The following is a 23,423-nucleotide window of genomic DNA, read 5'->3' on the forward strand; positions in this document are numbered from 1 at the left end:
TGTTAATGAAAAAGTAAAAATATAGGTTTTTATTTAACTTCATAGGAAGATGAGATTTGTCTCGTCCCGTCCCATCCCGTCCCGTGCCCACCCTATTTCAAATAGACCCATTGAGATACTAAAATAGAGGTACATAAACAACTTAACCAAATATGGGCTAGTGAAAAGAACGTTGGGATCGTACCCAGTAACCATCTGCTACGCACTAAACACTTAGTAAGTTGTGGGTCTGAAACGAATAAGTGTCGCTGCATGCAACATCATTACATATCTCCATGCAAAGACTGACATGTTAGTACCCATAATCAAGCCCGAGCCTCTACTAGATCGTTCTGTGAATGAACATGAGGAACAAAATGTTCAACGACGATCCCAGTAGACATGCATTATCATTAAATGCCTTGGAGGTGAACTCTCCAACGTTATCCAATCGAATAGATTTGATAGGATGGTAAGGGTGGTGAGCCCTTAGTTTGATGAACTCAGCGAAAAATTTAGAAAGTCTGCATTCTTCGTTGAATAGGTCCACAAATGTCATCTTGAATATGTTGTAAGAATGGAATATGCTCAAGTGGGGCCTTCACATAAAAAGGTTGACAATAAGAGTCATCAATTAAGCAAGTTTTGTCATGAGGCCGTGCAGGGGGCTTGCGGGGGCAGTGCAGGGCAGCTCCGGGGATGGCAGCAAGGCTGTGTACAATCAATTTTAGAATTTCTGACAAAGATATTCCTCTTCATTCTCAACATAAATATCTAGATGAAAATTGATTGGCATGTATGGCCTTGTAAAACTTAGCAAAACACGAAGATATACAGAACACAATCTCCGCACGAGATCTGTAAAATAACTACATGTGTCGTATGCTAGTGTGGGTAGTTGCACAATTAACATAACACTTGATTTCATTGCGGGACATTCTCAAAATAAAATTAAGAGAATAAACGACACGATGAACTTCTCTAGACAATACGTCTTAGGATATTGTAAGAGGGGGATCAGAACAAAGTGCAATCTTATCGTGTATCACATGGCATAATACTACATTCTTCAAATTACACGTTGGAAACGAATGTTAGAAAGAAGCCATTGAAATGGTGTGGGTGATCACCAATAATAAGGTCAGTTGGGCTATGAAAAACGACTTGGAGAAAACCGGAAAAGATAACCGGAAAACCATGTCAAATATGCTCAAAAGCGAATGAAATTTTGGCGGGAAAACGCTTCAAAAAACAATGTTGGAAACATGCGGAAAAAAACAACAAGAAAACGGCAAAAGATCGCCGGAAAATTGACGGCACCAAAAAACTGGCAGACGGTGGCCAGAGGCCGGAACTTGACCGAAAAAAGGCCGGATACGCTGGAAACATTGCCGGATACGGCAAAGGCATAGCAACGCCAAATTTTGACGTTCCAAGTTCCGTTTTCCAATTTTGAAGTGTCATATTCATAATGTATTGCTATTGGGGTTCCATGTAACCCAAAAGCGTGCAATTTAAAAACCACATGAGGTGCAAACGTTGACTATACATGCTAGGTTTTAGGTAAATAAAATTCTCAATAGATCAACTTGTACACAAGGAATACGAGAAATTTTATTGAATATCAATTTTTAAAACGTCACAAACAAACTTCCAATTTCACTAAACGACTTGAGCTAAAGTCGAATAAGAAACATTGCAATGCCAACATCATACTTGAAAAATATTAAGCAGAAAATATAGTCAAAATAGATTGACTAATCAAAAGTCTGTAGCAATAAAATCTTGCATATCAGATGGGGCGGAGCTTAGCATGTGACTCAAAAATCTGCTATCTGGAGATTGGAACGATGTTAATTTCCATCTCAAATATACCCTCAATAGAAACAAGTGCAAAAAAATAGCTTGTGTTTCTTAGATGTGAAGAATGTATCAAGATCAACTCTGGTAAAACAATGTCATAGACGTTTATTAAATCACTTTAAGTGTCATATAATTTTGGGATCTTTTGTCAGCAAATAGTGCTGCTTCAGAGTAGTATAAATTTCAACTCAAAAAAATGAGTACAAAGAATTTGAGATTAACGTCCATAGACATGAGTTAAAGAAACTCAAAAATTCAAGTAACATGCGCGATGACGACGTCTCCAAAAGAAACGAGGATTGTATAGGTTTCGAATGAACGAAACTATTCAAGTATGTGCTCGAAATTAGAAGGGTTGTGATGTTTATAGTCACAAAATAATCGATATAAAACAACGATTCTCATAATCGCACCTAAAATAACAGTGCACTCAGGCGACCGCACGAAATCGATTAGCTTCCTTTTCAATATAATCATGACTCTCCTAAGACCGTCACATGAAAACGTCGACCAAGAGGGGATTCAAATCCCTCTTTGGTCTCATCGGCGCTGTCAGAATGGCCGGATTCAAAAGCAGTAACTTTAAGAAAAGCTTACTTGGTGGTCTGTCAAATAAATAACATTAATTTGAGATATTCTTCAAATTTATCTTCATGCAAAAGGCTGTTTAATGAATTCCTTTTCGATCTTTGTATGGATGGCATAAAAAGCTCATGAGTAATATCCATCTCGGGCATGCATGTTATCACAATGGTACGATGATTGATTATTTTTCTATTGGGCTCGGCACGGCCATAGGCCCAAAATCATGGTTGGGCTGATATGTTCTAGTCGTGTCGGGTTTGAGAAACCGGGTCAGGTTATAGATCTACACAACCGAGTTAACATCGACAAATCCGGCGGCTTCTAAGCTTTGTTGCCAAATGGCCGGGTCGGGGGGATTTGATGACGTCAAAGCCGGGCGTTTCTAGGTTTCTTATAGGAGCACAAAGTGTGACGTTCTTAATGTATATATGTCATATTCTTGTTCTTTGTTACTTCTTATTTAGTTGTTTTAGGTTCATATTTGTCATTTGTATGTTTAGGTAGATCTAATATCGATTATGAGTGAATTGATGATGAAATTGTGCTAAGCATTAGAAATCTTTATTGAGCTATGATTCCCTACTCGACTAGGATTCTACATTCCTATTTTCATTCTTTAACTTGTCGATTCTTTTCAAGAAAGACAAATCATATATGGACTAGGAGTAGTGGAGCTGTGATACATTCCTAGTTGGACAAGGAGATCATGTCCGAGTTGGATAAGGATTAAAGAGATGTCGGCCTAGCCATTTCCTAGCCCAAGAAGGATAGCTGCCATGCAACCCTTGTTTGTCTCCCATTTGGATTTGGTTTCCTATTTGGAGTTGGATTTCAAACCATGTTGGAGATGGATTTCTAAGGTGTATATGAAGATATTTTCGTGCATATAAGTCAGAATTATCAAGGAGAAGAAGATATGCACTTGAAAGCCCAATTCATGCAAGAATCAGAAATCTAACAAGATTTGTAGTCCAACTTCGACGGACTCCTCTGGACAGCTCAAAACGAGTTAAAGACATGCCATATATGGATGGAAAGCTCTACGAGTCTAGCTTTTGTAGGATTTAAAATCGCATCAATATCTTATTCCTAAATAGAAGATATGATCGAATCTTTACTTGGAAGTCTAGTGGGCTCGGCAGAATTATCTCAGCCATTGATTTGCTTTTGATCCAAGGGGTATGAAAGAAAGTTGGGGCCTTGTTTTTCCTATATATAGAGGTACGATTCTACATCATAAATCATCATCAATCCTTGCACCAAAGAAAGCCAAAGCTCTGCCCACAAACACATCCTTGTTACTACAAAGTCATTCAAGCCGTAAACACCATCATGTTCATCTCTATTCAGCCCTAAGCCCTAAGTTTAGGATTTCCATTCAATTAGAAGTTGTGCTCTTTTTCTTAAAGACCCTAAGGAAGATTGATAAAGTGTAACTCGTTTCTTCTCTTTACAATGTTTGTGATTTGCTTGGTTCTTGTTGTAATGATTTTATGTTTCTGGTTAGTTCTTAGCCTGTTATGTAATGAATGATTTATCAGATTTTATGAAGTAGTTGCGATTTCTTATTCAATGATTTTCTATGTATGTCGTGAGTTTATGATGCCATAATTCAATGATTATCTTTCTTGTGTTTTAAACTATATGTGATTAAAGGCCCTAAGTTAGTTTTGCATATATGATTTTCTAATGATCTTATTAACTTGTTAAAGTAAGTGACATGCTTGACTTGTTAGTAATCATTAGATGATAACCAAGGTCTGTTTCGATTCAAAGATGCCCTAAGTATTTCGAAAAGGGATAGATCAATGAAGTGGTAGGATTGAGAGTGCATGTAACCTTGTAATTTTGATGCCCTAAGCTAGGATTACTTGAACATGTCTCGGGTTAGAGATGCCCTAAGCTATTTAATTCGATCTTGAGTTGTGTTGTTTGAACTCTAATTGACCCCTAAGGCTCAGCATGCATAAGATGTGAATAAGATTTCGTTCATTGCTTTATGTTTTCTGTTTGGTGATTACTTGTGTGTTGGTTGGTTGGTTGATCACTTGTAGATGTTAGTTTATGATTTATTTTCTGTTTTCATATCTTAATCAAAACTATCAAGACCTTAAATATATTTGTGAGTTCGTTGTTAAATGTTTGTGTTTCTTGCTCTGGCTAGATCCCCGGTTTGTGAACAATATCCTCTTGCTTTATACTACTAACGATGCTTATAAGGTTAATATTGATGTCGAGTAATCAAATTTATTAATTTCGTCGCCGTTCTGGAAGGGTCGTCGGAGAGGCACGGTTCAACGTTGAGGTCGGAAGACGCCGATCTAGAGAGAAGTCAGGTTCTCGTCGGGATGGCGAGAAGAGATATGTTGATCGTCAAGGATGACCTTTTGACGGAGCGAATGGACTGAGGAAAGACGCATGTACGATGCCCAAAAATTTTCGATGTTGGGGAGGCCCCGTGAAGACTATGTAGCGGCAGCGACGAGTCTTGAAAGAACGGGTCCAGAGATGTTGGATCCCCAAAACAAGGCGTCAGAATAGGGTTGCAATGGCGACGTCAACGAGTCTGGGTCTCAGAAATCTGGGTCTGAGGCGACATTGGATGGCGACTAGAAGAGGCCCGCAAGGCTAGGGGGACGGGGACGACGTCAACCGGCTGGTTTGTCCGGAGGAGAACAATTTGTCGGTTCTTCAAATTTTCCGACGATGCCAAGCGGAAAAAAGGGTGTCGGGAAAAAGAAATTCAGGGTTAGGGTTTATCTTTTTCTGGTGGCCTCGTCGCTCAAACAGTGTAGAAAAAAATGCATAATAACGTGTTACAAGATAATAAAACGAGAATAATAATAACGTGATGGAACATTGCCGAACTCTTTATTAATAGATAATGAGGCATATATATAGCCATTATATACAGAGTACCCTGAAGATTCAGGGATTCATATATCTTACATTAAGACATAATCTACTCTAATAAGGAAACTTGAATAGGCTAAGACACACAGAATGATATAATAATAATTATTTCGGAACATAATCAATAATTTTGGAGGTATGAATAACATTTTATTGATTCAACTGAATTATGGGCATTTTGGAAAAAAAATTGGAGGCCTAAATATCATTTTATTATATTGTAAAAGTAAATTGGAGGTCCACTCAATAAAGAAGTGTAGATGTTAATTTATGAAATATGAATATAAGCTCCGTTTGAATAATGATAAGACCCATATCAACAATTCGCAGACTTTTATAATCCGTGTATATAGAGCATTAGCCCCTCCTCCAAAACCGCACAAAAATATTCCACAGTTACACTGTGCCTAATGGCGTGTCCATACTAAGATCCGTGTGAAATACCCTTATTCCACAAGGATTAAAATCTGTGTGCAACCATGTTTTTCTAGTAGTGAACGCCATCTCAGCAATATATGTGCACGCCTGGACAGCAGAATAATTTCGCATGAGTATGGTAATGCGTGCGATCGAGTTCCATGGAACCTAAATGACACGAATGCATTGGAATAATTTTGGCCAAAAACCCATGCAAGACTGGCCAGAGTCCGATTCTGATATATATTTATATGGTCAATGTAGGTGAATGCTAACTCAACATTATAGCAATCAAGCCATTTTCTATATTGCTTGTTATATATGTCTAGGACGTACTAAGGCAAGACATTTTTCGGTACAAACGACGTCAAGAGGAGGAGAAGTTTGACATCATGAGATGAGAAGAAATTAATGTTCTAAATGTGGGAATACTTACTTACGTAGCAGTGTACGTAGCACCATGCATGTAGCAAACATTGTCAGTACTCAGTAGTTTATGTATCGTAGTCATGTTTTATCAATACAGATCGACGATTACGCATGGGGATTCTGAACTAGCAACATCTATTTATTAGTTTTACATGCATCATGCATGTTGTCAACATTGGCACTTCAAACAACGCAGTCCCTTAATTCACAGTCCATACCGATCTGTATCTTGAAATTCGGAACCATTTTAGCTGGCTTTCAGCTAAAGGCTTATCTCTATGCATGCATAGTGATTGTAACAACACAAATGCAGCGCAGTTTTTGCAGTTGATCACCTCATAGGGCGCCCAATGCGGACATGGTTGAGTGTTTGACATAAACCTAGCTGCTTCGTTTGACTACTCTCAAATTGTTCGTGCAATTAATGAGGTTTTTATAAATTTGAACCCTAGAGAACCATCAAACTCGAATCTACAGCAGAAATGAAAGCATGCATAGTATTCATTGCTATTCTCTGTTTGGCGCTGCTACTGATCAACCAAACAATCGCAGAAGCTGAATACCTGCAGAATGCGGAAGAAGGAATCGTAGCTGAAGAAAAGAGAACCAGAAGCGGTAGAAGTAGCAGAAGCAGAAGCAGAAGCAGAAGTAGAAGAGGAGGTAGCAGTACTGGTGGATCAAGGTCAAGAACAAGATCAAACTGCGATCCATTATTCCAGTATCTGTTTGGAACCTGTGGCCAATGGCCTTTTCCTACCAATCCTTCCCCAAACAACCCTTTTGCCCCGACGCCAAGACCCTCTCCTCGGCCGCCGCGAGTTCCACCTACTCCTTTACGCCCCTTCCCTCCCGTAATCCCGTCTCCACCGCCACAGGTACCATCTTCACCACCTTTACCACCCCCACCAATTCCTTCGCCTCCTTCTGCACCGCCACCATCAGTACCACCACCCTCCACACCTCCTCCCTCAGCACCACCTCCATCATCGCCACCACCTTCGCCCTCACCACCACCACCTTCTCCACCTCCACCGCCTTTGGTTCCATCGCCACCTCCCCCGTCTCCACCACCACCAGAATTCCTGCCCCCACCAATACCATTCGTCTATCCACCACCACCAGAATTCCTGCCCCCACCAATACCATTCGTCTATCCACCACCACCAGATGTATACATACAACCACCCACAACTCCATGGCTGTCACCTCCTGACACCTTCCCCGATACACCACCAACTTTCGTTCCAGCTCCACCGTTAGTACCAGATATTGGCCTTCCTCCACCTGCATTAGACTTGCCACCATCTGGAGATCAGTCTAGTACTCCAACAGCACCACTGGTTCCAATAGATGAGCCTACTCCAATCCTACCACCCACATTTGCATTACCACCACCAATACCTATACCTGATGAGCCTTCTCCAATATCAACATTTCCAGCACCAGTATTTGTGGATGAACCTTCTCCAATATTACTACCACCTCAGAATCCATTTTCGTTTAACACCCCACCTATCTTACCATTTCCAACTACACCAGACACCGGTAATGGTGCTGTTGGTGGTGTAATTGATCAACCACCATCTGTTGATCCACCTCCTCAAACACCAGTATTTCTGCCACCTCCAATTCCTGAAATTCCCCAGAATCCACAGGATTCACCAGTACTTCCGTTTGAGACTATTCCCCCAGCACCAGATATACCTATGTAGGAGCCACTGCAGCAGCCATTGGAGCCCACACTCCCGTAATATTTTGCCTCCCTCTTATACGATCCCTATTTTGTTTCTTTGTTTTTTTTTTCTTGCCACAAATCTTGTAAGAACTTATTACCTGGAACTGGGTGTGAGTACTGAGTTAAAAGAAGAAATACAAGAATTTCTTGGAGTATCATGTGTCCCTGTTCACGAAGGATAATTAAACGGCGCTTCAATTAGGAAGAGGAAGAATCGAAGCAGATGTTTAAAAGAATCATAATTAAGCGTCTGGATGATCATATGGATAGTTGAAAGGGTAAGTTTATGTAGAAGGCCGGAAATATGGTTCATGTGAAAGTAGTTGCACATGCTATTATTTATCACATAGAAATTGAGTGTGTTCAAGCTTCCCAAACGAGTCTATTACTCTTTTCAATCCGAAATCTCTAATTTCTGGTGCGGAAATGTTAAAGATAATTTCTAGAGAAGAAAGGCATGCACACATTTGATAAAATCAATTGGTGCAAGATTTTCCAGAAGTTGCATTGTACAAGGCAGCTCAATAAGGCCTTCACATAATTGGTGTGCAATTTGGTCAAGAAGTTGGTCCTCGGATACATGATATAGTTTCTCTATAGTTTTTGACGGTATGTTTAAGTGATTTTAGGGGTGTGGCACTCTTTTCTATATGCTTCCCTAATAGGGATTTTAACGAGACCACAGTAAATCCTTGGGATATGATGTAATTTCCCTAAGTTTCATTTCTGATAAAATAAAAACAAATTAATTTGTTTATAAGTTTGTAATAAAGGTGCAAGTCAAGTAATGGCCTCTAATAAAATCAAGGTTACATGGAAAATGTAACACTAAGATGACAAGTTTGTTGCCACATGCATAAATTGATCCGTGAACATACTATATGTATATATACCCAAGGCCTTTCTAGGGAGAGATCTCTTTTTAGGTACTTTATAAGGTGTAGAGGATTTGACAACATTTTCGATCACTAATTTACATCCCAAAATTTTAGATTTTATGTCTATATAAGTTGAGTAATTTTATAAAATTTTCATTAAAATTGATGATCGTGAGGCAAACAAAATTTTAATTTTTTTTTTATGATATGATCTAATCTCTACCATCTAAGGTCATTAAATAACATATCTAACTGTGTAGAGACTATAGTCGTATATATCTCTTTACAAGATCGCTCACTAGAAGCTAGAGTCATGTGTATGTAATTATATAAAGAGTTTTTTTCACCAACAGTCCCTCAACTCTGGTGTACCTACCAATGTGATACCTCAACTCTTAATCGTACCAATGTGATACCCAGACTCTAGTATTGCTATCATTGAAGTACTTCCGTTAGTTTTTTTAAACTTTTCCGTTATCTTGGTGACGTGGCAGGTACGTGAGGCCCACAAAGAGAGTTAAAAGACAAAATTAACCTCATCTGAGAGGAGCAATGTTTTTCCCGCCCTTTATCATGAGAAAGACACCCAACAATTCCAATTTTGGCGCCAATTTTCACTCCATACTCCTTAATTTGTGTCTAATATCTAAACTAAAGAACTACCGCCAACCAGTCGACCACAATCTGATAAAACCTAGATCAATCTCATTTTCTATTTTTACCCTAGCACTTGTTAAACTAACAGAATAAATATATAAATTTATATGAAATATCTCATTTCCACAATCTCATAAGAATATAGAAACACATAACTTAACGAAATTCAACTACATGTACCATTAGTTCTTACAAGCAAAAATCATGGCACATCAACATAAAAGGTGGCAACTAATGGTACTTAAACATGTATTTGAATTTCGTTAAGTTATGTGTTTTTATATTCTTATGAGATTGTGGAAATGAGATGTTCCATATAAATTTATATATTTATTCTGTTAGTTTAACAAGTGCTAGGGTAAAAATAGAAAATGAAATTGATCTAGGTTTTATCAGATTGTGGTCGACTGGTTGGCGGTAGTTTTTTAGTTTAGATAAGAGACACAAATTAAGGAGTAGAGAGGGAAAATTGGCGCCAAAATTGGAATTGTTGGGTGTCTTTCTCAAGGTAAAGGGCGGGAAAAACATTGCTCCTCTCAGATGAGGTTAATTTTATCTTTTAACCCTCTTTGTGGGCCTCACGTACCTGCCACGTCACCAAGATAACGGAAAAGTTTAAAAAAACTAACGGAAGTACTTCAATGATAGCAATACTAGAGTCTGGGTATCACATTGGTACGATTAAGAGTTGAGGTATCACATTGGTAGGTACACCAGAGTTAAGGGACTGTTGGTGAAAAAAACTCTTATATAAAAGATTGAGTATATGAAGTACTAGCGGCAAGTTATATAACTCGACACCGCAAACATACCGAATCAAGAAAAAGAAGTTGCCAACGAAACCAAACCATCTCTATTACATGACAATATAGTTCGAGTGGCTCGGCGGCCTCTGCCGTTGTCCTTTTGTAGATATAAACTTCCAAGGCAAAAGTATGTGCTAGGAAAATAGTGCCTTGTGAGGCCTCTTGTATTCGACGTTGTTAAATGTTAATGGATGTTTTTTTTTAAGATGATGAATTCTTTAATTCAAATTGCAAATAAAAGTCAAGAAATGCCCCTACACGTCCACCGCTAACATCTTTTCATGGTAGACAAGGATTTATGGTAACGTACAAAAGGGATTCATAATATGCCACCTATCTAGCTAAGTGATGAAGTATCAAGCAAACATAACTATGTAACACAATGGGAGAACAACCAACAAAACAAAACAAAACTAGAGTAACAAAACGAAAAAATGAAAAATAAAAATAAAAGAGAGCTTGGGTATAGGCCCAAGCCCAATCTCCAAAAAGTTTCACTGGCCATGAGGTACATACTTAGACTCAGGCCTGAAGGCCTAGGCACCTCCCATATTTGCTTCTGCTAAGCAATGCCGCCAAATAGCAGCACGGCTCCATTCGCAGCTGACCAGACCTTGTTCCCGCAACCAATCAGTCGAGCACATCACCTCCTAGAGCCCAGAATCACCGGACCATAGAGACTGATCGAGAAAATAACTTGCTTCATGTTAGCAAGCAAGGCCGACATCCTCAAGCCTAGATCAGTTGACGCCGACCCCTCCGGCCACCTTTAAAAAGCGAAGCAATCCTTCGACAGTGGCACAAAATAGCGCCCTGAGAAGTTTACCTCGAATGCTCAGAGGCAGATTGCCCAATTCAAACCACCGACCCTCCAATACGATCTACGTTCTTGATGAAAGAGTGACATCGCCAAAAAACCCTAGGTTCTTGGTGATGTTTGAAAAGTGAGTAAAACATTTTGTAAAGAGTTAATTTCGTCATTGGTACCCAAACTATTGTGGCAAGGTCAATGTAGTACCCCAACTCTGAGTTGTACAAATGTAGTACCCAAACTTGTAATTCGCTATTAACAAAGGGTTCGAGCCCAATTTCCGTTACGGCTTCGTTATCTCGGTCACGTGTCCCGCACGTGACCACACACAAAATTTCAACATTAGTACCCAAACTCTTGTGGCAAGATCAATGTAGTACCCCAACTTTGAGTTGTACCAATGCAGTACCCAAACTCGTTTTTCTCTATCAACGAGAGGTCTAAAGCCAATTTCTATCATAACTCCATCTTCTGGGTCACGTGTCATAACCTATTGTCTTTTCTCATTCTCCTTCACTCTCACTCCTTCCACACTGTATTTCTGAGCTCAGATTTCGAGGCAAAGTAACACTACGGGTTGTGTTTCTTCCAAACTCTTCAATCACGATGACAACTTCTCCCAGCTCGGCAGCTCCGCCTTGAGCCACAACATCGTCTCCCTCACATCCTCCACCTACGACCTTTTCTCCCTCCACCTACGACATTCGAGGCATGTAAAACGGTGCGATCGGCGGTCGAGAATCTCAGAGTGAAGGTCTGCGATCATGACGTGTCGATTGATCGGGGATTCCAAGGAGAGGTAGAGGAACTCGAAGATGGTGTTGGTGGTGAAGGAGGAGACGGTGGGGATGAGAGGTGGAGCTCCTCTATGCCACACTGTGGTGGTGAGGTGTCCGGAGCATAATGAGAATGAGTTAGTGTTTTGCCCAATTTTGTAAGTTGTTTCTTAATTCTAGATATTTAATGTAAGAGTTTCTTATTTAGGGCCTTAGAACCCACATAGAGTTATTTAGGTAAACCGTGACGTAAATTGGCCTCACACCCCTTATTGATAGCGAAAAACGAGTTTGGGTACTACATTGGTACAACTCAGAATTTGGGTACTACATTGACCTTGTCACAAGAGTTTGGGTACCGTTGTTGAATTTTTTGTGTGGTCACGTGCAAGACACGTGACCGAGATAATGGAGCCGTAACGGAAATTAGGCTCAGACCATTCGTTGATAGCGAATTACAAGTTTGGGTACTACATTGGTACAACTCAGAGTTGAGTTACTAAATTGACATTGTCACAATAGTTTAAGTACTGATGGTGAACTTTTTTCTTTTGTAAATTATGTTTCCTTGTTGTTAATTGATGTCCTCCATCTAATTTAATTTTGGTGAAAATGTTTATTTAAAAAAAAAAGAAAAAAAGAGAGATAAAACCAGACGTCCTCTTGGCCAAGTTGCCTCTCCATTTTCAGGACTCTCATCATCATACAGTTCATGATGGATCCCCACCTCACCCACCTTCTATCCCATCTTTCTCCCATTTGATTCCTCTCTCTCTCTCTCTCAAATCCTGATCCATACTCAAAACCCATGACAGAACCCTCATCAGATTTGCCACGAGAATGCTGGGAACACATCTTCAATCTCCTCGACCACTCCTCTCACTTGGCCCCCCTCTCTCTCGTCTCCAAGCAATTCCTCCACATCACCAATCGCCTCTTACACACTCTCAAACTCTCCACTCCACCACCCCTCTCCATTCTCCCTCGTCTCCTCCACAGATTCCAATCCCTCAAACAACTAGACCTCACTGCCTTCAAAGGCGACACGAACCCACTTCTTCATCGTATCTCCCTATCCGGGTTAAACCTCGTATCACTCAACATCTCCAACCAAACAAGTTTACCAGTCAACGGATTAAGAATGTTCTCCTCCAGAATGGTCAACTTGAAGTCCTTGGATTGCTCCAAAGTCAGATTCTTACACGACAGTGATCTAACTTTGATTGCAGAGTCGTTTCCTCTGCTCCAAGAGCTCGACATCAGCTACCCAGAATTCGGACCCGCCACTGTGACATCGGGTTGGAAACAACCCATATCGGATTCGGGTATATATTCGCTGACAGTGAATCTCAAAAGTCTGAGGAGGATCAACCTCTCTGGTAATCACTTCATTACTGATGTGTCCCTTGTGCATTTAGCAAAGCATTGCGTGTTGCTGACCCAAGTTGTTATTCATGGATGTGATTTCATAACACATAATGGTGTGGCTAGATTGATACGTGCATGTGGTAGCTTGAATAGTGTTTTGGCTTGTGGAATTGGGGTTTCCTCGTTAAGCTTAGGATTAGGATTATTAGAATGTGCACGGAAAAGCTCCGAGGCTTTGTGTGTTATTGATTTTTCAGACTCGGTGGTTTCGGATGAACTGCTTTGTTCAGTAGCAGAAGCATGTTTTCCTATGAAGAAGTTAGTTCTTTCTAATTGTACAGGTTATACATTTGCTGGGCTTTGTTTCTTAGTGAGGCATTACCCCTTGCTCGAGTACTTGGATCTTGAAGGAGCTGATTTTCTCACAGATAATGAAATCTTTGAGCTATCCATGTCCCTTGGTAGTATCACTTATATAAACCTTAGTTATTGCAGTCGAATCTCCGGTGCTGCCTTGTACACCCTCGCAAGAAACTGTCGGGTTTTAAATGGAATTACAATGGTAGGAACGAATGTTGGGGATGAAGAGTTGGAAACCGATATCGTGCCAAACCTTGGGATCAAATCTCTAAACTTCTGTAAGAATATTTCGATGGGAGATCGGTTTATTGCAAATTATGTTTGCTTTTGCCCCAATTTGGAAATGCTTGATTTGAGCTATTGTATAAACATAACAGAAGACGGCATTGTAGATATTCTGAAAAGGTGCTCTAGGATTAGGCACTTGGACATAAGCACATGTGGTTTGATGGAGAATCTTTCCTTAGATTTTGAAGTTCCCCAGTTGGAGGTCTTGTGTGCAGGAGGATTGAGAATTAATGATTATGGATTGGCTATAATTGGTAATAGATGTTCCAGGCTACATAAATTGGACCTCTCGGGCTGCCTGTTTGTGACAGCAAACGGGGTGAAGGAAGTGGTGGATGGCTGCAAAGAATTAAGGGATATAAATTTGAGTTCGTGCTATAAGGTCGGTCTTTATATTATTCCTTGGATGGTGTTTTCAAGGCCGTCACTCAAGAGGATTATACAACCTAGTGGTGCTTCTGTTCCTACTGGGAGTCAGAGAAACCATTTCTTGCGTCATGGTTACAGTTTATAGTATTCCTTTCAAATAGTTTTATTTTTATTTTTCAGGTCTATTGAGAATTTGAGATTGAAGATATGATCTTGTTCATCTTATAAGGTAAGCTCAATTTGTTTAACCACAAAATACTGGCTGTGGGAATTTATCGATGATGTTTCAGATGTTGGTATACATTTTTAGTTTGGATATTCCCACTTGAATTTTGTTCAGTTACAAGAGACTATCACAAAATTTTCTTTGCATCTAATGTATGCTGCATTTATCTTTGTATATAATGTCTCATTGTCTCTTCATGAGAATATAGTGGACCTTGCATAGAATCAAAACTAAGGACAAGATTTCTTTTGTTCATCTCAATTATTCACTGCATCTAAACTCTATAAAATGGATTCCAGTACTTTAGAGAATGTCCAAAACCAAGGACAACATTTCTCCCTTCTGAGACTTTTTTGAGTTGAAGGAGGTTTGACTTGTCTAGTCTAATAAACAAAGCCATTGTTCTAACACTTATGCAAGAGCCAGAGCCATTGTTTTGTAGATAGCAAATATGTATAATTTCTATTCATATAGTGATGATTTCATATATTGGCCAGACTATAGTTTTTCTACTTCATGAAACTTACAGATTTCCTACTGATCTGTTTTCATAGTATTACACACGCAAGTTCATATACATATCGTGATAACTATATATATTCCCACCATGGTAGTAGGCTTTGGTTTTGGATTGAATTGGTACATTACGCAGTGGGGTAAGAGGCTTCCATGGCAATGCCACAAAGGCCTTCAGGTGCAGCAACATCTCTTTGCATTCTTATGTAACCTTCTTCACCCCACTGTGCACCCCATGAATTCTTTACTAGCCAGAATTTGGTCCCATCAGCACTCACGCCGTAGCCAACAGCGGTAACACCATGGTCTAGTTCTGTTCCACATGTTCCTGTGAAAACACCACTTGAGTATAACTGGAAGTCATATCCACTAGCATCAATGGCAACAGAAATTGGTTGGTTAGCCACGGCCTTAAGGAGAGCGCTTTCACTGTTTGCAGGCACATCTTCGTGGCCGGTTATCGTGGCTGCATGGCCTGCTTCTGCCTTGGCATTGCATGTACCATCAGTAGCGGTGTAGGGATAATTAGCCTCTGTATTGATACCGTGATTTTGAATAACGAACTGGAAGGCATCGTCCATAAGGCCACCTGAACAACCTTGGTCGACACCTTTGACGTCACAGTCTACCAGCTCTTGCTCAGACAAAGAGATCAGTTTTCCAGTTGTAAGTTGAGTGATCCCTTCCATGGCTCCCACTGCCGAGAATGCCCAACAACTTCCTGTATACATTTTTATTGCACATATGTAGCATTTAGAATTAGTAGCATTGATCATGTACATTTTTTGTTCTTTTGCAAAATGGAAAATGATCTTATGACCAAACCAGAAACAGAGAGAATGCTATGATACATACCACATTGGCCTTGGTCCTTGACTGGAGTGACAGCTCCCTTCTTTCTCCAGTCCATTGTCGCCGGCACAGTAGCATTTTCATACTTGAAAGTTGTGGTTTTTGTGGAACATTCATGCCCCAAGAATCGGTTTCTTGAAGCAGTGAACTCTTCATTTGTAAGGTCTGCAAATTGGTTCAGACTCAATTTGTAAAGTTTGTTTCCATCTTTGTTGGAAGATTCTACATATGCCTCGTTCTCCTTGAATATCTTGAAGCGATCCTCCTCATTGATTTCATTATACACACGTCCATTGCGAGCTATCCATTGCTCAAACCTCCCATAAGCTAATGCATCTTGGAGACTGCGAGAAGTGGCTTCTGAAGACCAAGCCCCCAATATGATCAGAACTAAGGCCAAGCAGATATATTTTCTCTGGTTGGTGAACTCCATTGCAAGCTAGAATTTGAACGTTGTTGTTGAATGTGAGGAGGTGTAGTGAAATGCTAGGACTAGTCACATAGTTTATATACACAAGATGATGGCCTTTGTATATTACCTCCGTGCCCCGAAATGCGGTTTGGCATGTCCATACTCCTTGCCCCAGGAAATGCTCTGATATGAACTTGCTGTAAGATTAATATATAGGTAATATGACTACTGTTCTAATTTGACACTTGTCTTGCTAAACCCTTATTATCTCTGTCCTCTTGTGTCCTGTGGCTAATTAACTTATATGCAGATAGCCTAATAACCACAAGAATGTATTAACTTAAATCTGAAGAAAAAAAAGTCGGAAGAAGTCTATAACTTGATTAGTTCGGTTGTTGACAGACCCAAAAACAAACAAAAAAACAGTTTCTGGTTAAAATGTCTTGCAAAGATGCTTACTCTTGTGAAAGGGTGAAATGGCCGGCCTAAAATTTGTTCAGTTAGAATGCACGCAGTCTCTATCTACAACGAAGTTTGCTGAACTTGTTATAAGCACTTAAAACATATTATGCTGAAGATATGTGTGTGTGTGTGTGTTTCTCTAAAAAGAAGAGTATTTTGATGCAATGTTCATACAAGAAGACAGTAAAAAGGATGAAACGTTGGGTTACTTGGGTAGGTTGGTATTTATAGGTGACTCTCACATGGAAGGGTAACTTAAGCTAGGTAAGCAATTAAAATGCTTGAAGATTCTCAAATGGAGTACTTATCGTAGTTACTATGAATGTGGTCAAGTATAGACATATCTATCCGAGTAGTAACTACTTTACCTTTGGCATGCAGTTCCGGATGCAACAGTTCTTGAATGCAAACTTGGTAGATGAAAGCACTTTTTTTTTGGTCAATGGTTATACGAAAGTCAAAATATATGTAGTAAAAATGAAAATCAAATCAAAGCTTTACCATGGCTTACATGGATCCATATAGTCTCTAGTCTACTGATATGTTCAAGTTCATTCAGTAAAGCTGTAAAACTGATGCATTCTTGCCTTTTTTAAGTTCTTATTTGACTAGAGAATTCAATATGAGCCATCATTGTGTTAATCTCCGGGGAAGCTTATTTAGAAAGCTATTTGTCTTCAACTGCTGCAGAATATGTACTTGTCCATATCGGTTCGGGTGGTTAGCCACATGAGATGAAAGTGTGAAATATATGTGCTCAGACTCTACCAGGAAAAGCCATTGTCTCAAGGGAACGTTACATGAGTTACCTGACATGCAAATTTTAGCAACAATTTGGCACTACAACCAGAAAAAAGGAATTGCGTTACAGTAGAACTAAAAAACCAGATTATGCAGGCCAGTAGGAGGTTATGTAAGAGGTGGAACTGATCTAGGGGCCTTATTTCGAACTATCAATCAATCGGATAAGAAATGTGAAATACAATTATGCCTTGCCAAAAAAAAAACTGAAAAGGAGTGAAAAGAAAAGGAGAAGAAACCAACATGAACTATCTATTTCATTCTATCCATACAAAATTATGAATGCATGGTTAACCAGACACAGTACATTACTGAATAGAGAAAACCTATAAAAATGCTCTAATTCTTGTAATGTTTCTTGTACTCTTGTTTGACATCTGGCGTGTCCCGGAGACCAAGTTTGGAGAGAACAAGGCAGTAAGAGTCCCAGTCAGTTCTTCGGAGATACTTCAATAGCTTCTTCCTCCTCTGCACCATTGCTTGAAGACCCTTGAGTGAATGCTTATCCTACAGAAGAAATAAGAGTCATTACTTGGAGACAGAAACTTGTAATTGAACTATATGTTAAGCATCTTTTCTTTAAGAAGGAAACAAAATTGAAAAGCACAAATAAATGATTGTTACCTTCTTGTGTAAAACCGAAGAAAGATGTTTAATCTTAGTTGTGAGTTGTGCCACTGCACAGTGAAGAAAAATTGTTAGCAAAAATCCAAAATCCTGAATCATACCATTGCTTACTTATTACATCAAAAGTCAAAATCTTTTGTTTATCCGGCTAGGAAAAGAATATGAACTCTGTTATCCATAAAAAACTTAATAGGACAAATTTGTATAGAGCTCCTCAGCAATTTTATATATAATTGATACCCAGAAAGTTCATATTACTTTCAAATTATAGATAAAAGAACTACCGATAGCCATCCGAATGAATAATATAGCGGTAATCCACAAGCCTATGAACACTAAGTTCCTGTATTAAAGGTTTGATGCTCAAGCAAACCCTTCAACATTGAGTCAGTTGCAGTTCAAAACCCCACCCTCTAGTTACATGAACAAGAACAGCATACTTTTAGCCTTTCCCGGCCACAAATTCCTACATACTAATAACATATCCATGCTGTAGCTAATCTCCGAAACACACCAATTCTTGAATTCTAACCAGTTTCCATCAATAAACTAAGTATCAATTTTCCACATTGTTTGCTTCTTGCGCTTTCTGATAAGCAATCACAGCCAAAGAAAGAAAAACCTCAAAGGAGGCACAACACTTAAAGTCCTCCAAACCTACAGTGTAAGGGTGTTGTGAATCGACAGAGGTTTCTGTAATCAAAAACAAGAAAAAAGAATGTGTGTAGCACTTAAATCCCCTAAGTGGGATCATAATCAAACGATAAATTGTTTCTTCTGCACCATATAAACACAAGGGAGTCCTTGACCATGAAACCCCCCCCCCCCCCCCCCCCCCCCAAGCGAGCACCCAATTCTATCTAAAAAAATAAACCTAGCCAGACTCATTCTGTCCTATAAAAAAACAGTGGTCCACCAGATATAAGGTCTGAGACATCTTTCTTCATAGGATAAGCCATTAGGTTGTCTGTCCTAAAGTATGAAAGTATATGAGCTAGTTGGACTTGTATAGAAAGCGAGTACAAATTATGCGTTCTTGTATGACCATAATATATATATATATATATATATATATATCAAAACATGTACCTTGTACTCGTGCAGAACCACAATCTGACTCTGACATTTTAAATTCATCTCTAACTTCGGCAAGCTGAATTTTCAGCTTTTCTGCAGAAGACATATTATCTGGATGGAAGTACTGCATTCAATATAGGATCGCACATTTAGGAACCATACTTCTGAATATAGATCATCATTGACAATTTTACCTCATGTGAGAACTATAACAATACAAATGCACATCAAACTCTCTACAAACAGACACCTTCCAATGGATACCACTATAAATGTGTCCCACTTAAATATATAACCAACAATACAAAGACCGGTTGAGTTGCATCTTCTACTGTGAATATATACAAATATCAATGACTAACCATATAATCAGGATAGTACTCATGACCTTAAGAAAGAGCACATTGGAAATCATTCCATTGGCAATTTATCAAAATCCCAATATCATCAAAAATAGAAAGCAAGATGCCATAAAATTCAGTAAATGTCCTTCGTTGACTTATAAAACATATTCTAAATTTAATTTGTAAATGAGAGCAATTTCCTCAAGATAAATTGAATTTATGAATTGTGTGAAAAAGTCACGAATGATGCAAACGTTAAGAGTGTTATACTTGCCTTCTCAACCAAACCTTCCTTCGGCGGTTTTGACACATACTCGGGAACTTTACCTATATCTATCATAGAAAGCCTGTGTGCTGAAACAAAAAGAAAAAAAAAATCAATGGCTTGCAGAGGACCCCAAACTAAGAATAAATAAAGCAAATATTGAAATATTTGTTCCAGCTATAATTGTATATTAAAAGTACAAACACAAGCTCCAATTTGTCAACTACTCTCACTCTACATACCTATAAGCCAGGACTTTTCTGTAATATGGGAATACAAAAGCTAAGAAAAAAGGGCAGGACATGATCCTAGAGCTTAGAACAGGAGCCGTTTTCATTGAGACCTAGGACATAGTTTCAATATTAACCAGATTGGGCATAAGAATAATTATGTTTTTGCTAATACACATGTATTACATTTCTGTGAAATAAAAGCAAGCTAAAATTTTAGCTTGAAAGTTTTACTCAATGATGTAAGCGAACAAATTAGTAAACGCTAGCTGACTAAGCTCTCATTGTCACACCGATTACTACATTTTCAAAACTAGGTAAGAATATAAGATCACATATCAAGCAGTCAAACAATAATTAAAATTTTCTCATTGAGTAATTAGAGACGCATCCTGTATAGCAAGTAACAAAACAGCAATCTTAGTATACAACTTCACCTTCTCATAACTATTTTGGGTGTATATACTGTTATATTGAGAACTTCACTTAAATTAATGAAACAGAAAACATCAGACAATTACTCTGCATCTTCTCTATAACTGATCATCTACAGTATTTAAAGCCTCACAAAACAAAATATGTGATTTCTAATTATATAAAAATTAAACAGACTGTTAAACTTAAGAACAGCAAATCAAAAACATGACAAAACAAAATGGGTATACTCACTATTATGTTTCTTAAGCTTCTCCTCATCGGAATCCTTCAAGACCACCAAGCTCTCCCTAATGTCATCAATATTCACCGGCCCCCGATTCCTGGTCTCATTCTTCTCCATCTCCCTCAGCTTCACCAACCTCTCACTCAGCTCCTCAACTGAAAACTCGCCGCCTTCCTCCTCCTCCTCAGGCCTCAGCATCATCAGCTTCTGCCCCATTTCCTCGTAGCTATAACTCCTCACAAACTCCGTCCTCAATCTCCTCTCCTTCTCATCCCCCTTCTCCCTGTTCCTCTCCCTATCAAACAGCCCCGGCAGCCCTCCCCTGTCGCCGCCGCCGCTCTCCTTGGAGCCGCCAAAGATGTCACCGAACTTTGAAATGGACGCCAATCTCTTCTCGCTCTGCTCGGTCCTGATCACCTTGAGGCTGTCCCGGATGGACTTGATGTCCGCTGCCTTGCCGCTGCTGACGCGGTTCTTGTAAAGCTCCTGGAACGAAATCTGGGCCGGCGGCGGTGTCGCGGAGGAGGTTGGGGAGTCGGTGGGGTTGCGGAGGCGGAACTGGGAGAGATTCTTGCGGATTTCGGCGAGGGAGGCGGAGTTGGGGGCGCGGGAGGGAGGAGGAGGAGAAGGAGTGGGTGGGGATTGGGAGCGGTGGCGGAGGCTGGATTTGACGTCGCTGAAGTAATCGGAGATGGAGGAGGAGGATGGGTCGGATGGGTCTGAGGAGGAGGAGGAGAGGCGGGTGAGAGATGGTGGGGTGGTGGTCAGGGTGCGGGGGATGGGTCTGAGACGGAGAGCCATCATCGGCTGAAATTGATGAAGGCGTAGGTTTTGAAATGGCGGAGTAGAAGAACAAGAGGAGGAGAGTGTAGGGGGGTTTTATTGTTTTTGGGCCGATGAGGTAAAACTGTAAATGTAAAATGTTCACCTATTTTTCCTCAAACCCTCCGAGCCAGATCAAGTGATATTGATCATATATCCAGGTGTAGCTTTCTTATCCAACTTTGTTTCCTATATATATTTCTGTTCTGTTCTTATATTTCTTTCCAGCAATTCTATTCTTGAAGCTGCTCTTCATGTTTTTCGTTTATGGCATGATGAGCTTCGTTTGGTTGTTCTTGGTCCGTATTGTTAAATCCTTATTTCTATTTTAGTTTCTTTTGGATTTTACAGGTAGCAGGGAGGAGAAGCAAAGATTCAACCTCGACAGTGCAAAAACGCAGAAGCTCAATAAAGATAAAAGTGAAACATGTGATCGGATCGATGAGTTTGTAATACTCAGCCTGTTTATGTGCATATATAGAAGTTTTGCTGGAGTACGCTGACTAGAGGAACTGCAGTTTGCATGAACAACAAAAAGAAGGATTGAAACAACAACAAACTTCATCATCAACTATGTCCGGCATTACGAACTTACTGTGAATGACATTGTAGATCTGGACTATAAGTAATCTTCTTTCTAGATATGACCTCCAGTAGTAGTGCTTCACTTTTATCTTTTGAAATGTAAGGTACGTACGAGCGTAACATATGCGTAGAAATGCTATGATCTTACAATGTCGCTCTTTGTACCTCGGATAAGTTCTACCACGGATAATATAAACTGAGAAGTAGGACATCTTCAACATTACTCCTCTTGGTATGCAAAAACTCCTCATTCACCATCTTCAGTACCCTCAAATTTATTCCTCAAAAATACTTCCATCACAAAAAGAAAATTTATTCCTCAAAAGTCTTTAATTTTAAATCACAATGCCGTACGGCGGAGCAAAGCGCAGCCCAACTACCTAGTATGTATTAAATTCATAGGCGTCCAATTCAATTTTTCAATGACTCATCTGGACAATTTAATCTTATTTACTCTAGTTGTGTATTATTTTGTATTTTTGTTTATTTTGAGAATGCTTCCAAAAAGCATAAAGATTTATAACCAATTTCTCATCATTGCAAGAAAACTAATGGTCTATTTATGAAAATGGCGTTGCTAAATGTACTTAGTAAATCTCTTAATAGACTCATCAGACTTTCTACACCTATAAAATTACTAACTACACCCATCAATTTTCCTATAGTACCCTTCTCTTATATTGCTAAGCAAAATACACCCCGTACGGCTGTGCCCAAACCCAGTAGCATCTTCTCTTTCTCCGCCTCACGTCGGTTAGAAACTCAATTTTGGGTTCGGAGATACATGTTCTAGTAGTAATGGTAAGTGGAGAAATTCTATAATGCTAAATGCTTTCACTGCTTTGTTTACAAATATGTATACTTAACTGGATAAATATTATAATTAAGTTAATTTTAAATTAAAACAACATAATCTTTCAAAAGTGAAGACAATTCCATTACGACCTGCACATGTTTCACTCCTAATAGTTAGTAAGCCTTCAACTCATAAAATTGATTCATCGCATAATCAAGAACTAATATTCAAATTAAATATTGGTATATTCAGTGGTGGATCTAGGAAAGTTCCTCATCCAAGGTAAGAATTTTTTTTGTCACTTGAAATAAAAATCAAATTCTTAAGAATAGAACTTTTCGATCAAACAATGCACGGTAATTGTCCGTGACACGATTTCATATTTTGAAATATAGCATTACATCAATACCAATGATATTTCAATTGTTTTCTTAATATAAACAAGCACACCATCAAAACAGCTGCTATAATAGCAATTTAGGATTTACTTTTTGCACATCTAAACTATAATAT

The 23,423-nt window shown here is 39.2% G+C and overlaps 4 protein-coding genes across 4 annotated transcripts; 2 read left to right on the forward strand and 2 right to left on the reverse strand.

Moving 5' to 3' along the window:
• Nucleotides 1–6,668: 6,668 nt before the first annotated feature.
• Nucleotides 6,669–7,898, forward strand: LOC126797069 (vegetative cell wall protein gp1-like). Its single transcript, XM_050523753.1, has one exon. It carries the CDS (start codon nt 6,669–6,671, stop codon nt 7,896–7,898), a length of 1,230 nt encoding a protein of 409 aa, XP_050379710.1.
• Nucleotides 7,899–12,572: 4,674 nt separating this feature from the next.
• LOC126801028 (uncharacterized) lies at nt 12,573–14,525 on the forward strand. The gene has a single exon (XM_050528477.1). The coding sequence runs from the start codon at nt 12,658–12,660 to the stop codon at nt 14,377–14,379; it is 1,722 nt and encodes a 573-aa protein (XP_050384434.1). The 5' UTR covers nt 12,573–12,657; the 3' UTR covers nt 14,380–14,525.
• A 389-nt stretch (nt 14,526–14,914) lies between these two features.
• Nucleotides 14,915–16,387, reverse strand: LOC126801029 (senescence-specific cysteine protease SAG39-like). The gene is made up of 2 exons (XM_050528478.1): nt 15,832–16,387; nt 14,915–15,697 (listed from the first exon to the last, which is right to left on the reverse strand). The coding sequence occupies exons 1-2, from the start codon at nt 16,259–16,261 to the stop codon at nt 15,105–15,107; spliced, it is 1,023 nt and encodes a 340-aa protein (XP_050384435.1). The 5' UTR covers nt 16,262–16,387; the 3' UTR covers nt 14,915–15,104.
• A 1,345-nt stretch (nt 16,388–17,732) lies between these two features.
• On the reverse strand, nt 17,733–21,544 carry LOC126798743 (uncharacterized). Its single transcript, XM_050525786.1, has 5 exons — nt 20,716–21,544; nt 19,826–19,905; nt 19,220–19,331; nt 18,128–18,180; nt 17,733–18,010 (listed from the first exon to the last, which is right to left on the reverse strand). Exons 1-5 carry the CDS (start codon nt 21,509–21,511, stop codon nt 17,843–17,845), a joined length of 1,209 nt encoding a protein of 402 aa, XP_050381743.1. The 5' UTR covers nt 21,512–21,544; the 3' UTR covers nt 17,733–17,842.
• Nucleotides 21,545–23,423: the final 1,879 nt, after the last annotated feature.

This window comes from Argentina anserina, chromosome 6 (genome assembly GCF_933775445.1).
Source record: "Argentina anserina chromosome 6, drPotAnse1.1, whole genome shotgun sequence".
NCBI classification, from domain to species: domain Eukaryota; kingdom Viridiplantae; phylum Streptophyta; class Magnoliopsida; order Rosales; family Rosaceae; genus Argentina; species Argentina anserina.

Bases quoted from the DNA above. Each gene is read 5' to 3' on its own strand.
- LOC126797069 (XM_050523753.1), top strand. From the start codon at position 6,669: ATGAAAGCATGCATAGTATTCATTGCTATTCTCTGTTTGGCGCTGCTA.
- LOC126801028 (XM_050528477.1), top strand. From the start codon at position 12,658: ATGACAGAACCCTCATCAGATTTGCCACGAGAATGCTGGGAACACATC.
- LOC126801029 (XM_050528478.1), bottom strand. From the start codon at position 16,261: ATGGAGTTCACCAACCAGAGAAAATATATCTGCTTGGCCTTAGTTCTG. The intron at 15,698-15,831 runs GTATGTATCATA...AAATGTATACAG, and splicing joins CAAGGACCAAGGCCAATGTG to GAAGTTGTTGGGCATTCTCG.
- LOC126798743 (XM_050525786.1), bottom strand. From the start codon at position 21,511: ATGATGGCTCTCCGTCTCAGACCCATCCCCCGCACCCTGACCACCACC. The intron at 19,332-19,825 runs GCAAGTATAACA...TATTGAATGCAG, and splicing joins AGGAAGGTTTGGTTGAGAAG to TACTTCCATCCAGATAATAT. The intron at 18,011-18,127 runs GTAACAATCATT...TTTCTTCTGTAG, and splicing joins CTTCGGTTTTACACAAGAAG to GATAAGCATTCACTCAAGGG.